Source organism: Hibiscus syriacus, unplaced genomic scaffold (assembly GCF_006381635.1).
Source record: "Hibiscus syriacus cultivar Baekdansim isolate YM2019G1 unplaced genomic scaffold, ASM638163v2 tig00009009_pilon, whole genome shotgun sequence".
In the NCBI taxonomy this organism is placed as follows: domain Eukaryota; kingdom Viridiplantae; phylum Streptophyta; class Magnoliopsida; order Malvales; family Malvaceae; genus Hibiscus; species Hibiscus syriacus.
Genome location: NW_024062181.1, coordinates 896367 through 912324, shown reverse-complemented (window position 1 = coordinate 912324; position 15958 = coordinate 896367). Strand labels below are relative to the sequence as shown.

At 36.3% G+C, this 15958-nt stretch overlaps 2 protein-coding genes across 5 annotated transcripts; one reads left to right on the top strand and one right to left on the bottom strand.

The window, feature by feature from the left end:
* Nucleotides 1–249: 249 nt before the first annotated feature.
* On the top strand, nt 250–4791 carry LOC120202892 (disease resistance protein RGA2-like). Of its 3 annotated transcripts, none has more exons than XR_005523766.1 (4): nt 250–3843; nt 3958–4022; nt 4115–4410; nt 4488–4791. XR_005523766.1 is itself a non-coding variant. In XM_039203246.1 (2 exons), the coding sequence occupies exons 1-2, from the start codon at nt 271–273 to the stop codon at nt 3970–3972; spliced, it is 3588 nt and encodes a 1195-aa protein (XP_039059177.1). In that variant the 5' UTR covers nt 250–270; the 3' UTR covers nt 3973–4039. The 3 variants fall into 3 exon arrangements, 1 of the variants encoding a protein (XP_039059177.1); XR_005523767.1 differs by having other exon boundaries at nt 3958–4025; XM_039203246.1 differs by lacking the exons at nt 4115–4410; nt 4488–4791 and having other exon boundaries at nt 3958–4039.
* On the bottom strand, nt 4717–12457 carry LOC120202893 (disease resistance protein RGA2-like). Of its 2 annotated transcripts, XM_039203248.1 has the most exons (9): nt 8070–8779; nt 7201–7577; nt 6901–6984; nt 6654–6715; nt 6528–6536; nt 6310–6398; nt 5890–5948; nt 5750–5826; nt 4717–5631 (listed from the first exon to the last, which is right to left on the bottom strand). In XM_039203248.1, the coding sequence occupies exons 2-9, from the start codon at nt 7314–7316 to the stop codon at nt 4844–4846; spliced, it is 1284 nt and encodes a 427-aa protein (XP_039059179.1). In that variant the 5' UTR covers nt 7317–7577; nt 8070–8779; the 3' UTR covers nt 4717–4843. The 2 variants fall into 2 exon arrangements, with proteins under 2 accessions (XP_039059179.1, XP_039059178.1); XM_039203247.1 differs by lacking the exons at nt 4717–5631; nt 5750–5826; nt 5890–5948; ... (2 more) ...; nt 6654–6715; nt 6901–6984 and adding an exon at nt 8900–12457 and having other exon boundaries at nt 7323–7577; nt 8070–8636; nt 8726–8792.
* Nucleotides 12458–15958: the final 3501 nt, after the last annotated feature.

Below are 15958 nucleotides of genomic sequence, written 5' to 3'. Positions count from 1 at the left end.
CAATTTCATAGGCAACCAAAATTGAAAAGTTAGCACAAGTTTATTGATTTTATTCAACCAATAATGGCTGCTTACCACTTTAGAGTGCGCAGTTTTTGACATTAGATTTAGAAGCCTAAAAGAAGGACTCGGCTTGCACCATTGAAAACTTCTATGTCGTCTTCTAAGGCCAAAGGGCCCACTTTGCTGCAACTATTACTAGTGGGAGAAACACCCCACGTTCCGTAGGTGATGGGTCGTTGTCTTCAATGAGATTATTTATAATATACTATGAACTTAAAGGACAGCAGCATTTCATCTTCTTCAAATCACTTCCAAACACTTTGCATTAGTTTCAGTTCGAAGCAGCAGCACCAAGCAATGGCGGAATCAATTGCTTTCGACATCATCACCAAACTGAGCTCCCCTCTTCTGCAGCAACTTGGCTTATGGTGGAATTTCAAAGACGACCTGCAGGACCTCAGAAGCATCGTCTCCGCGATCTCTGCTGTGCTTCTTGATGCCGAGGAGCGATCTGTGAGCAGCAATCTTGTCAAAGACTGTCTTGAGAAGCTGAAAGATGCACTTTATGATGCTGATGACCTTTTGGATGACATCCATACTGAAGCTTTGAGGAAAGATCAGATGAGTGGGAACAAGCTGACGAGAGAGGTACGCGTTTTCTTTTCAAGCTCAAACCAGTTTGCTTATGGTCTCAAAATGGGACGTAAAATCAAGGCCATTAAGGCCAGATTAAGTTCCATTCAAAATGAGACCAAGATGTTGAATTTGGTAGAGCGTTACCATCCTGAGGAAACGCCTTTCATGGCCAAAAGGAGGCAGCAGACGCATTCTTTTGTGCGTAAAGATGAAATAATAGGGAGGGACGATGATAAAGCAGCTCTTCTAAAACTCTTGTTAGAGTTTGAAAGTGAAGAGAATGTTTATTTCATTCCGATTGTGGGGATCGGAGGCTTAGGCAAGACTGCGTTGGCACAGTTGGTCTATAATGATGAGACGGTCAAGGATCACTTTGAGTTAAAGATGTGGGTTTGTGTCTCCGATGTTTTTGATGTGAAATTAATAGTAGCAAACATTATTAAATCTGTGACTAATCATGCACCCGATCAAAATCTCGACATGGATCAATTGCAAAAACAACTTCGAGATAAAATTGATGGGAAAAAATATTTGCTTGTTTTGGATGACATTTGGAACGAGGAAAGAGAACAATGGTCTAGCTTAAAGAAATTACTGATGGGTGGGGATAAAGGAAGTAGGATACTAGTAACTAGTCGGTCTTTGAGGGTAGCTAAGTTAACTAGTAAATGTCAGCCCCATGTTCTGAGAGGCTTGTCTGATGATGATGCATGGTTTTTGTTCAAAGAAATAGCATTTGAGCAAAGACCTGCAGACTCGAAAAATTCAGCCTTTGTGGAAGTAGGAAAGCAGATTTTGGGAAAGTGTGGTGGAGTTCCCTTAGTCATAAAGGCGATAGCCGGTACATTATCTTTTAAAGAAACAGAAAACGAGTGGCTTTCTTTCAAAGATACTGAACTTGCTAGAGTGTCCCAAAATGGAGGTGAAATTCTGCCTACTCTTAAGTTGAGTTATGATCACCTTCCATCTCAATTGAAGCATTGCTTTGCTTATTGTAGACTCTATCCAAAAGACCATAGGTTTAATGCACAAAGACTTGTTCAATTTTGGATTGCACAAGGTTTTGTAAAGCAATTAAATCCAAATCAATCTCTTGAAGAAATCGGGTTTGGGTATTTCAGAAGTTTAGTTGAAAGAAGTTTCTTTCAAGAGGTTGAAGATTTACCCTGGGGAATGACATGTAAAATGCATGATTTTATGCATGATCTTGCTGAATTGGTAGCAGGGAGAGAGATTAGTATTTTAGATTCAAACTCAAGTGGAAGCGAGGTTGATGAGAAATGTCGTCACCTATCGATTGATTTTTCGTTAATTCATTTGTTCAAGGGAAAGAAGTTGCGAACTTTATTACGTTCTCGAAACAATTGGGTTGAAAATATGACTGATTCAGCTTGGGATTGGATAATTTCGAATTGTAGATGCTTACGCGTTTTAGAATTGCGTTCTTTAAATCTTAATACAATTCCGGACTCCATTCATAAGCTGAAACATTTGAGGTACCTTGATCTCTCTTTCAATAAAAATCTTAAGATCCTCCCAAAGAGTATTTGCAAGACACAAAATTTGCAAGTGCTGAAACTTGACTATTGTGACCGACTTGAAGAACTGCCAAAGAAGATTGAAAAATTGGTGAATCTTATCCATCTTGGGTGTAAATACTGTCAGAGATTAACTCATATGCCAAGTGGAATAGGGAAACTGACTTCACTTCAGACGTTAAGCATGTTTGTTGTGGATAAAGACGGTTCCCATGGTGCTGCTGCTGCAGATCTTAGTGAATTGAGTGGCCTAAACAACTTAAGGGGAGATCTAACAATAACAAATTTGGGATTCGTGAGAAATGCAAAAGAGAAGTTTAGGGCTGCTAATTTGAAAGGGAAGCAACATCTGCGAGAATTGCATTTAGAATGGAGCGGTTATGTTCCTAACACATCAGATGGAGATGACGAAGAGAAGTCACTTGAAGACCTCCAGCCCCATCCTAATCTGAAGGAGCTCTGCGTGGTAGGATGGAGGGGCGATCCCAAGTTTCCAAGTTGGCTTTATTTACTTACAAATCTCACTTCTATTGAAATAAGGGGTCCTAGTAAATTTAAATATCTCCCTTCCTTTGCTCAATTGCCTTATCTTCAACGGTTGTGGATTTCTGAGTTAACTGAGCTGGAGTACATGCACGATAATGACTGCAATGGAGGACAAGGAGAATCAGAATCATTCTTCCCCTCGCTTACATTTCTCACACTCATGAAATGCCCAAATATGAAGAGTTGGTGGAAAAGACCAGTTGATAATGATAAGGGTGGGGACAAGGATAGAACAGTTATAGGAGCATCAACCATGGCATTTCCTTGTCTTTTCAGTTTATGGATTGAAGATTGCCCTTTGACTTCAATGCCGCTGTATCCGTCACTCGATGAGCTAAGGTTGGTGAATACCAGTTCAATGCCATTAAAGCATACCATTCAGATGAGCACCACTATTATAGAACCATCAACATCTTCTCTTCCTCTCTCCAATGTGTTCCTGAAAAATATTGAGGAACTAGACCCGGACAATGAGTTCCTGCAAAATCTTACTTCTCTCGAGCATTTGGTGATTGCCTCTTGCCATTGGCTAAAGTCTTTACCTGTGTGGTTGCAACAGTTGAGCAGACTTAAAAGTTTAAAAATAACAGATTGCAAGGAGCTTGATTTAGAGGGCATACAGTGGGAACCCCTTAAGAATCTCTCTCGTTTGGAGATTGATAATCTCCCACAGCTGGTGTCTCTCCCCCTTTGGCTTCAACATCTTGTTCGATTGGAATCGTTAGTTATTAAGAATTGCAGTGGATTGAGGTCACTCTTTCCTGTGTTCCTACATCTCACTTTCCTTGAATCGCTTAAAATAGTTGGCTGCGAGGAGCTGGAGTTATCGGCAGGAGGCATCCAAATATTCCATAATTGTACAAGCTTACGTGTTCTACGTCTGGAAAACATCCGAAAGTGTCGGCATCTTCCGGAGTGGCTTCAACATCTAACAAATCTGCAAAAGCTTCGTCTGTATAATTTGCCCAATTTAACATCGCTTCCGGACAATATGTGTGGCCTAACCAGTTTGGAAGATTTAAGTATACGAGAAAATCCCCAGTTGGAGGAAAGATGTCGGAAGGACATTGGTGCCGATTGGCATAAGATTGCTCACATCCCGGAGATTTGGGTGAATGAGGTTGGTGCTTCCTATCCTTTGAATCATTCATTCATTTATCCAGTTTTACAACAATATATTGTGTTTTCTATTTTCAAGCTCTGAGTATATCTCTTAATTGTTGTCTATGTTCAGACAAGGGTGCAATAGCTACTGAAGGGCATATGAGTATTTCTAGGAATTTATATGCAGGAAAAGAGGTGGTAATTTATCTAATTGCTTTACACTTTTAAATCATAATAATCTCACAATTAATTGCAATCATCTAATAATAAATGTTCCTTTTTGTCAGCATGAGATCAATGTAAGACATGTATTCCTCAAGAACTGATCCATTTCTCAGCATTCGTCCCCGGTTTTGTTAAGTCTAATTGTGTCACTGAAGCAGAGGCCCTCTGAATGTATCTTGTTCGGGTTATGGAACAGTGTGGTGCAAGGTCAGATGTAGCAATGTTCAATGCTATTTTTTGGGAGTCAGCGAATAAGATCCCAACAGATCCTGTATCTGATCCTATTGTAGATTCAACGGTTCTCCCAATTCCAGCCAGAGATCTTAGCTTCGGATCCGTCGCTCAGCTAAAAGATTCTGTATGTATCATGTCACAGTAGTTTTCTATATGGAAAATATTAAATGCAGTCTTAAAGAGGGATGCTTATTTCTGCAGGTTGGAGATTGGTATAGGTGCCTGACTGATAAGTTTGGCATTGATAGTAATAAGGCTTTAAAAGAAAACCAGCATTACAGTCGAGATGATTCCGGGAAAAATCGTGATGAACGTAAAGTGTTCGTTTTTCTTAATGCCTTGAGTGATATTCTCTGCAACTTTACTCTGGATGAGTTTTGTCCCGATCCTGTTCCGGAAGCTGTACCGGAATCCCTGCATGCTCAAGCTCAACTCGAAGCTTGAAACTCAAAGCTCAGTTTATTTCTTGAAAGGAAATTACCCAAGGCATAAAATGTATTCAACATGATTAAAACTTCAATATGCATAGTTCTCAAGATCATTAAACAATTCCATTTTTACAAGCACAATGGTCCAAGTTCATAAAACAATTCCAAGCACCTTGAAAGAAGGTCCATGTCATCATCTTCAGACAAATTCACTCCATTTTCGACACTTTTTTCATTTCCCAGGATTGCGTTTTCCACCATGGCTGCTCCATTGTCTGAGACATTGCCACTTCCATGGCAGCCTCCTTTAGCATTATCCACAATCTTCATCGAGTTCAGAACCCCCTGCAAAACCCCATCTCCATTGTAGCCTCCATTTGATTGATCGACTGGTACGGATTTTGTTCGGAAATCATTAGGATTTTCTTTCAGGTTTTGGTCTGAAACAACGTCCTCAACCTGGTTCAAGTGAAGACAATCTTGCCCTTGGAGACCTAACAGCGTCTGAAAATCATCTGAAAAACTCGGATTTTGAGGTTGGTTATCCATGGCTTGAATCCCATTGGAATCAAAGTCTAGATTCCCATCAATGTTCATATCAGTTCCAAAGATGCTAAATCTTTGGACCAGACAAGGATTTGTCTGAAACTCTTGAGGAGACGATAATGGCAACTCGAGTTCATCATCTTCGAAAGGAACGAATCTGTTTTTCTCACTGAGATTGCTTCTCTGTCTAATGACATCGTCGATCGAAGATTGCATCAGTAACTTGGAAGCTCCTTTGCCAATTGGTAGCTTCAAACTTTGAAGAATGGTCATCAGATCATGCTCATTCATATCAAAGTTTGTAACTGCATTTGCACCTTTCAGCCTTATTGCTGCTACATCATAAGCCCTTGCTGCTTCCTCTTCTGTATCTGAATTTTTGTTTAAATCAAATCATTATGTCAATTAAAGTACAAAAACCATATAAATCCGAAAAATTTCGTGTAGTGGAAGAACTAAAATCATAATTAAGCTAAGGTTGATGCTTACCAAATGTTCCAAGGTAGATTCCTTTGATATCTTTTCCTTTTCCAATTCTTGCTTGCCATTTCTTGTAATCCGAATTCCTATTCCATTATTTTTCATTAGAGTATATCAAATCCGAATTTCGATATATATATATATATTACCTGGAGACTCCACGATAGATTGAAGCACCCTTTGCAAAGGCTCTACTCTTTCTGAAATTCTGTGATGTTTGAAGCCATGAAATGAAAACCTTTAGCAGTTTAAATTCACAATGGAAAATTGGAATAAATTCTTCAAGTAATTATAAATTTGCCTTCTGATGGTCCGAAAATACTCATTTTTCGAATAATACTTCATCTCTTCCAATTTTTTTTCATAGTTATTCATCTGCAATTAGTTTTCATTGATTAATCAAACTTGTAATACTAGGCCTTCTGCAATTAGCTCAATAACAGCAATAAGAGGACTCGATAACGATATTAAAGTTTAGCGATCAATTTAAAATCAGAACAACAATCCGGGGACATCTTCTACAAGTAGCCCTATGTATATCATATGTGTGCCGTTAAAGGAAGCATTACCGGGAAATTGAGGTTTGCAGATTTGCCCCATAGTTTCAGAGCAGCTAAATCATAAGCCCTTGCTGCAGATTCTTCATCATCATATCCACCTATCAGACCAAACGACAAAGTCCCGAAAAATCGTGAGCTCTTTGCCATTTTCGATTCCCTTTATCATCGATATTCATCGTAATTGAAAAATCAGTGAAAGAAGTGGCAATGAATGACCCATCACTCACCTATATAAACTGCATGTATTGAAGAAAACAAGAACAAAAATAAGAACACAAGGGTTAGTAATGAATAAGACGATGATAACCAATAGTAAAAACATCAGAAAAACAGAACAAAAGAAACTAAGAAACCTGTCCTAGGCTTTTGTCCTTGGTCGTTATCCCACAAAAATGCCTCATATCGCTCATTGTGTCTGCAGTAAATTCGATTTGTTCCACGTTTAAGCATACTCAAAGACTCGAACCAAAGCCTCCAAATTACTATAATAATAACGATACCAATCGAACTAGAACTCGGTAGTGAAGCATTCCGAAACCAAAGGATACAATGTATTTGCATACTAGTGTAAACTAAAATAAAGATGGGATAGTATGAGACCTGCATACTCCTCGGTATATAGAGCTTCTTACACCAAAAACCTTTGGTTCTTGCCTTGTTTGACGCCTTCTCTTACTTTTACCCCTATTTTCATTATTTCCACCAATCAAATTTCAAATAATATAATACAGAGACTAATAGAAGACTTTGACCTTTTCGAATCCTTAATTTTTCCTACAACCATGTTACACTAGACTTAAGCTTGATATTCGAATCTTATCATAAGCAGTCGTTTCTCTGTATCGAATAAGACCTCGATCATAAATAAATAAAAGAGCGAATAATGTGATGGACTCTAACCTTTCTGCATCACCTTGATTTTGCTTATTTGAAGGCTTCCTTTTGACACATTTGGATTTGTCCATGCTTGTTTCACCTTCACCATTTGTCTCCAATGGAAAGAAAGTATCCACCATCTCTTGAGTCACATTATAAGGGGTCTCGATTGGATTCGGATTGATCGATGCGGGATCCTCGATTCAGTTCATTTGTGCATCATTACTAAGAAAACCAAAGCTAATTTCATCACCATTGATGCACAGATCATCTGAGCCACCATTGATGGATGTTGCATTTGGTTCAAGGTGAGGGTCCAATAGAGGTGACAAAGGAAAGGTCATTAGTGGACTCAAGGGAAAATATAGGTTTTCATCAAAGTTTGGTGAATTCATGGTATCCTACAAAATATAAAAAATCAACAATAATCAGAGAAATTTTTTGAAGTAATTAATATGAATATTATCATAAGTGGATTTGGGTACAATTAATTAAACAATCTTAATGTATCTTAATATAAAATTTGTATAATCAAGTTTCATAATGTATCTTAATATAGAGACATATCATCACTAGTAAGATGGACTATATATACACTTAAAACATTAAAATCTATTTTACAAAAACGACAAATCAAAAGATAACACGCGGCATTCAAATCTTATGACAATTTTAATTTAAAGATCAAACGTTCATAAAAACGACAAATCAAAAGATAAACGTGTCATTCGAATTTTACGTAGGTTGTCGTTTAGGGATCGAACATTCTATAAACATGAATGACCAACAATAATTAAATCTAACAAAATTGAAAGCAACTTCAAGATGATTTCCCATAAATCATAACATGTTCAAACATCGAACGAATGGAACGTGAAAATATCCAAACTCACCTTAATCGTGGCAAGTGGGAACTATTGGTGCAATGGTGCAGGCAAGTTGCCAGCTGAGGACTTCACTTTGGAAGATTTGGCACAGTTTCAAGCTGCTAAGAGATTATCCTTATGAGATAGAGCCGGATCAAAATATAGAAACACTTGTTGAAAGTGCATGACTGGTTGATAGTTATCCTTTTAGTTGCTGTAACAAGCACAAAATGCGCAAGAACACAAACACATTGGTTACGCAGTTCGGTGTCACACCTACATCTGCGGGGCCTTGCCCAGAGAAAATTCCACTATTAAGATCATAGTACAAAGAATGATAAAAGCCCAACCGATCTCATAATTGTTGCAGGCTCAGTTTTGCACACCTAGTATGAACAATCTGCATATTGCATACATAATAATGTCCCTAGTCATGAAAATGCATATATTCTCTCTTAGCACTTCTTCCCCTGAACATCAAACATGGACAATTCGAAGGCCTTCCTCGTATATCCCCTCTTTCGGAAATCTTGATGTCCTCTGCTGAGGAATGGATCAAGTCTTGAAGAATGTATGTCTTCCATTGAGCTCATGCTGACAAAAAGGAACATCAATTATTAGATGATTGCAGTAACTTCTGAGATTATTATGAATTCAAAGTTTAAAGCAATTAGATAAACTACCTCCTCTTTTTCTGCATATAAATTCCTGAAGTACTCGAATGCGCTTCGGAAGCTATTGCACCTGAACCTGAAGATAGTAAACAAGAGATGTATTCACAGCTTGAAAATAGAAAACCCAATATGTTGTTGTAAAAGTGGATAGATGGATGATTGAAAGGAGAGGAGGGCACTCACACAATCCACCCAAATGCGAGGAATGTGAGCGATCTGATGCCAATCGGGCAACTTGGAAATGTGTATCATATGTAGCTGTTCCAAACTGGTTAGGCAACGCAGGTCATCCGGAAACGATGTTAAACCGGGCAAAAATATGAGATAAAGCTCTTTCAAATTTGTCACATGTTGAAGCCACTCCGGAAGATGCTGACACTTTGGAATATTTTCCAGGCGTATATGGCGTAGGCTCGTATAATCTTCGAATTTTTGAATGCCATCTGCAGAAAACTCCAGCTCCGTGCAGTCGATTATTCGAAGCTTTTCGAGGGAAGTGAGATGTTGGAAGCCAGGAAAGAGTGACCTCAATCCATTGCAATTCTCGATTTCTAATGTTTTCAGTTGATCCAGATGTTGAAGCCAAAGGGGGAGAGACACGAGCTGCGGAATATTATCGATCTCCAAACCAGAGAGATTCTTAAGGGGTTCCCACTGCATGCCCTCTATATCAAGCTCCTTGCAATCTTTTATCTTTAAACTTGTGAGACCGGTCATCTGTTGCAACAACCCAGATAATGACTTGAGCCAACTGCAAGAACCAATACCCCACCTTTTAAGGGAAGTCATATTTTTCAGGCACTCATCTAGCATGTCGTGGTCCAGTTCTTTGATATTCTCCGCTTCGAACGATTTCAATTTGGAGAAAGGAACAAAAGAGGTTGAACTTGATGGCGTCGTAACAAAAGAGGTCGAACGCTTTAATGGCCTTGAACTGGTATTCACCAAGATCAGCTCATCCTCGACTGATGGATACAAAGGCATTGAACTCAAAGGGCAATTTTTAATGCATAAACTGGAAAGACAAGGGAATGCCATGGTTGATGCTGTTCTATCCTTGTCGTCATCCTTATCATCATCGATCGGGCTGTTCCTCCACCAACTCTTCATATTTGGGCATTCCTTGAGGTGAAGAAGCTTAAGCGACGGGAAGAATGATACTGAATCTGCATGTCCTCCACTAGGGCCATTATCTTCCATGTACTCCAGCTCAGTCAACTTGGAAATCTTTAGCCGTTGAAGATGAGGCAATCGAGCAAAGGAAGGGAGATGTTTAAATTTGCTTGGACCCTTTATTCGAATATCCACCAGATTTGTGAGCAAAGAAAACCAACTTGGAAACTTGGCATTGCCCCTCCATCCTCTCAAATGGAGCTTCTTCAGATTAGGATGGGGCTCGAGGTCCTTTAGTGACTTCTCTTCATCATCATCATCTTCTTTGCCATCATCATTGATATCACCTCTCCATTCTAAAACCAATGATTGCAGATGTTGCTTCTCTTTCAAATTTGCAGCTTTGAACTTGTCTCCTGCATTTTTCACGAATCCCAAATTTTTTATTATTAGCTCTCCCCTTAAGCTGTTAAGGCCACCCAATTCACTTAGATCTGCTGCTGCTGCACCATGGGCACCGTCTTTATCCACAACAAACATGCTTAATGTCTGAAGCAAAGTCAGCTTCCCTATTCCACTAGGCATATGAGTTAACCCCCAACAACCAGCACACGAAAGATGGGTGAGATTCACCAATTTTTCAATCTTCTTTGGCAATCTTTTAAGCCGGTAACAAAACTCAACTTTCAGCACTTGCAGATTTTGCATCTTGCAAATGCTCTTGGGGATGAAAAAAAGATTAGGATTCCAAGAGAGATCAAGGTACCTCAAATGTTTCAACTTTTTAATGAAGCCTGGAATTCTAAAAAGATTTAAATCACACAATTCCAACACACGCAAGCATCTACAATCTGAAACTATCCAATTCCAACTCGCATCACTCATATTTTCAACTTTCTTGTTCGAGAATTTCAACAAAGTTCGCAACTTCTTTCCCTTTTGCAAAGGAATTAATGAAAAATCGACAGATAAGTGACGACAATTCTCATCAAGTTCACTTGTACTTGAATTTGAATTTAAAAGACTGCCTTCTCTACCTGCTACTGATTCAGCTAGATCATTCATAAAATCATGCATTTTACATACTATTCCCCGGAAGTCATCTTCTTCTACCTCTTGAAAAAGATTTCTTTCAACTAGACCTTTAAAATACCCAAACCCAATATCTTCTAGTGGTTGACTCGAAGTTGATTGGTTTACAAAGCCTTGTGCAATCCAAAATTGAACAAGTGTTTTCACATCAATTTTATGATCTTTTGGGTATAATCTACAATAAGCAAAACAATTCTTCAAATGAGATGGGAGACGATCATAACTCAACTTAAGTGTAGATAGAATTTCATTATCTTTTTGGGATATTCTAGCAAGTTCATTATCTTTAAAAGAAAGCCACTCATTCTGGGTTTCTATAAAAGATAAGGTACCAGCTATAGTCTTTATGACTAAAGGAACTCCACGACACATTTCTGAAATCTGCTTTCCTATCTCCACAAAGCCTGAATTTGTCAAGTCTGCAGATCTTTGCTCAAATGCTATATCTTTGAACAACGACCAAGAATCATCTTCAGACAAGCCTTTAAGAACATGGGGTTGGCATTTACTAGTTAACTTTGCTACCTTGTGAGAGCGAGTAGTTATTATTATCCTACTTCCTTTATCCCCACCTATCAGTAAATTCTTTAAGCTAACCCATCGTTCCCTGTCCTCGTTCCAAATGTCATCCAAAACAAGCAAATATTTACTCCTATTAATTTCACCTCGAAGTTGTTTCTGCAGTTGATCCATTTCGAGATTTTGATCGGGTGCATGGTTAGTCACAGATTTAATAATGTTTGCAACTATTGTTTTCACATCAAAAACATCTGAGACACATACCCACATCCTCAAGTCAAAGTGCTTTTTAACCATTTCATCATTATAGACCAACTGTGCCAATGCAGTCTTGCCTAACCCTCCGAACCCCACAATTGGAATGATATGAACATTCTCTTCACTGTCGAACTCTAACAAGAGTTTCAGAAGAGCTGCTTTATCATCGTCCCTCCCTATTATTTTATCTTTAGGCACAAAAGAGTGCGTCTGCTGCCTCCTTTTGGCCATGAAAGGCGTCTCCATAGGATACTCACGCGGTACTAATTTTAACAACTTGGTCTGATTTTGAATGGTACTTAAACTGGCCTTAATGGCCTTGATTTTACTTCCCATTTTGAGACCATAAGCAACCTGGTTTGAGCTTGAAAAGAAAACGCGTACCTCTTTCGTCAGCTTGTTCCCACTCAGCAGATCTTTCCTCAAAGCTTCAGTATGGATATCATCCAAAAGGTCATCGGCATCATAAAGCGCATCTTTCAGCTTTTCAAGGAAGTGCTTGACAGGAATGTTACTTGTAGATCGCTCTTCGGCGTCAAGAAGCACAGTTTTGATTGCAGACACAATGCTTTCGAGGTCCTCAAGGTCGTCTTTGAAATTCCACCACAAGCCAAGTTGCTGCACAAGAGGGGAGCTCAATTTGGTGATGATGTCATAAATAATTGATTCTGCCATTGAAGAAGATGAAGTTGCTGCTTCGAACTGAAACTAAAGGCAAAGTGTTTGGAAGTGATTTGAAGAAGATGAAGTGCCGGTGTCCATAGGTATATATAATACACATTTCATCACCTACGGAACGTGGGGTGTTCCTCCCACTTGTAATAGACTAATAGTTGCAGAAAAGTAGGCCCTTTGGCCTTAGAAGACGACATAAAAGTTTTCAATGGTTAGCCATTAGTATCAGTTAAGCACACAGTATTGCTATTTTATTTTGGGTAAACTACACCCACAGTCACTAGACTATTAAAAAGATTACAATTTTCTTACTCAAATCAGTTAAATAATTGATATAATAAAATATTTAGTCGTTAATGTTTACATCTTTTATTTTTATAGAAATTTAGACTTCAAGCATATATATAATAAAAAGAAACTAAAAGTATGGAAGTGAGAGGACTAGAAAAGTTTTTCAATTATGAAAGTGAGAGGACTAGAAAAGTTTTTCAATTCTGGTTGGCTTTGTCCTTTTTGGAATTTTTTAAATGAAAAAATGAATAAAAAAAGAACAAGTAGTGTAAATTTTCCAATTTTGGTTTGCTAAGAAGAGAAACCAATGAGGGTAGTTCTGTCATACGGCAGATTAATATACGATTAAAAAAGACTATCGAAAATGTTAATATTTTTTAATATTTTTGGTAAAATACTACTTAAAATATTATTTTTATACTGGAAATGTTAATTTCGCACCCTAATTTTCGGTTAAAAAATAATATTTTAGGTAACGCCCAATATTAATATTTCTTGTAGAAAAAATAATGTTTTAGGTAGCGCTTTACCGGAAATGTTAAAAAATATTAACACTTCTGATAACGTTTTTTCTTAATCATATATTAGACTGTCGTACCTTAGATACCCCAATAAATCCGTGATTGAATAGGTCCAATATTTAATTTCATAAAAAAAGTAGATTTTTAATCTATCTCAACTTGAAATCTCTAACATACTATACTCAATTAAAGATTATATTATATGCCTTAATTCATTTAAATTTGTAACTTAATAAACCAATTTTAACAATATTTTATGGGTAAACTATTATTTTTCTATTAGTTTGGGGTGATTATAACGTAATATTTGTTTAAAATTTTCTTAATCCATTGAAAGTGGGCGCACACACACTTTATAAACACAAATGTTTGAACTCGAGACCCGGAGAGATCAACATTCTCTTTACCATTCATGTCAGTTAATGGGTTCAAGGATAAACTATTAAAATGGTCAATTTCGTTTCATTTTTGTTAATTGATTTAAAAATAATAATAATTCGATCATTAAGCTTTTGATTTATAATATTTTGATTACTTGTACAATAAATTTTATTAGTTTGGTGACGTGATACGTTGGTAATTGGTAAAAGGGGTGAATTTTTAATTTGACGCTTAAAATTTTTGTAAAATATTAATTAAATCCTAAACATTAGATAAAATATCAATTTAACCCTTAAACTTTAGATAAAATACTAATTTAACCCATGAATCTTACCAACATCCCTTACATACGGTCGTCGCTAATTGTCAACCACCAATGACCATTGGGCCCTAAAATTTCTAGTTCAGCCATTTTCAATCTCCTGGACGTGAATCTGATGTTTGTTTTATCGGAAAAAAATTCACAAATCAATCATATAACCCTTCGACTTCCTTTAAAACTAATTCATAATGATAAATTTATCATTAATATTATTTAAAAAAAACCAAATATCTAAATCTATATTATAATCAAATCCATAACTTTCATGCAGACAATTAACAAGTTGCTTGTTATTTAATGGATTGAAAAATGAGAAGGGTCGAATTTGGTGGCCAAAGCAGCTGTCTTCAAGCACCAACTTGCCGTAAGTTTCTGTTGGGTTGGTTCGCGACATGTTCTTCGGATTCTCTAGACATTCTCGTAATTTCTTCGAATCTGCAATCTCATCTTCAGGTAATGCATAAGGCTGTAAAATTAGGTAATCGGACATGTTTCAGTCGGATCTTGGCAAGTCGGGTAAAATCGGATACAGGTCAACTCAGGTTGATTTGACACCAAATCCAGATCGGGTTCAGGTTAGGTCAAATCAGTTCGGGTTATTTTCGGGTTGATTTGACACCAAATCCAGATCGGGTTCAGGTTAGGTCAAATCAGTTCGGGTTATTTTCGGGTTGATTTGACACCATATCCAGATCGGGTTCAGGTCAGGTCATTTTCAGTTCGGATCGATGTCAGTTCAGGTCAAAACCGTTCAGGTCCGAAGCAGATAAATACAAGGTTAATTCAGGTTCGGTGGACTTCAGTCAGATCTCGTTTAGATCGGGTCACATCATTGACAGATAAAATTCAGGTCGGATGTTTACCATATACGGATTGAGTTCAGGTCGGGTCGTTTTTATTTTTGGATTAATTATTTTGTCATCTTTCGTGATTGTTGAATTGCAAATTGTAATTGTATATGATTTCGAGTAAATTAAGAGAAAAATAAATATTCATGGATCAATTTTGTAAAAAAATATAAATTTAATGACAAAATTGAAGAAATTTAAAATTACAAATAAATTTTTAAAATATAAATTAAACAGCACACATAGGTAAGGGACTAAATCGAAATAAATTTAAAATGTGAGGTTTAAATTAATATAAAAATGACTAAATTAAACACATTTAAAAAGTTATGAGCCAGTTACAAAAATATAAATAACAACTAACAATGGGCCAAATGAAGATGCAAATATAAATTTAAGGACTAAATTGAATACATATAAAAGTGAAAGACTTAAAATTGAAATAAATTAAAAAACAAAAAAGGATTAAATCGAAATAAATACAAAATGTGAAGAAATAATGAAAAATATAGTAAATCGCATTCATTTAAAAAATTGAAAAAATATAATATATATAATATAAGTTTATATAAACTATATTTATATTATAAACTATATAATTATTATAAGTTATATATATAAATTATGTTTATATGAACTATATATATAAACTATATATGTATAAACTATATATGCATAAACTTATAAACTATAAAAAGTATATAGTTTATAAACTATAATTTACATTAATATAGTATATATATATATATATATATATATATATTATTATTCAAAATGAGTGGTGGGAGAAATTTTTTTAAAAAAAATATTTTTTTGTGTGATTTTTTTTTATTTTATTTGGGAATTTAGAGGGAAATTAGGAAATTTTGAAAATTTAGAGGGAAATTGAGAAATTTAGAGGGAATATAAAATTTTAGAGGGAAATTGAGAATTGAGATTTTATTTGAAAGATATTTTGAGATAATTAGGCTCATTCTCCTCCAACAATCATCATTTTTCCACTTGTATTTGATTTTTGATTTCTTTCATTTTAGTCATGGTTTAATTGTAAATATCTTCTTGAATTTTCAATTCGATGCAATTTAATCATGTATACATTCTAATTACTTTTAATTTTCTGTATGTATGTATGTATGTATGTATGTATGTATGTATGTATGTATGTATGTATGTATGTATGTATGTATGTATGTATGTATGTATGTATGTATGTATGTATGTA

Excerpts from the sequence above, each read along its gene's own strand:
- LOC120202893 (XM_039203247.1), bottom strand. The coding sequence starts at position 12,373 with ATGGCAGAATCAATTATTTATGACATCATCACCAAATTGAGCTCCCCT.
- LOC120202892 (XM_039203246.1), top strand. The coding sequence starts at position 271 with ATGAACTTAAAGGACAGCAGCATTTCATCTTCTTCAAATCACTTCCAA.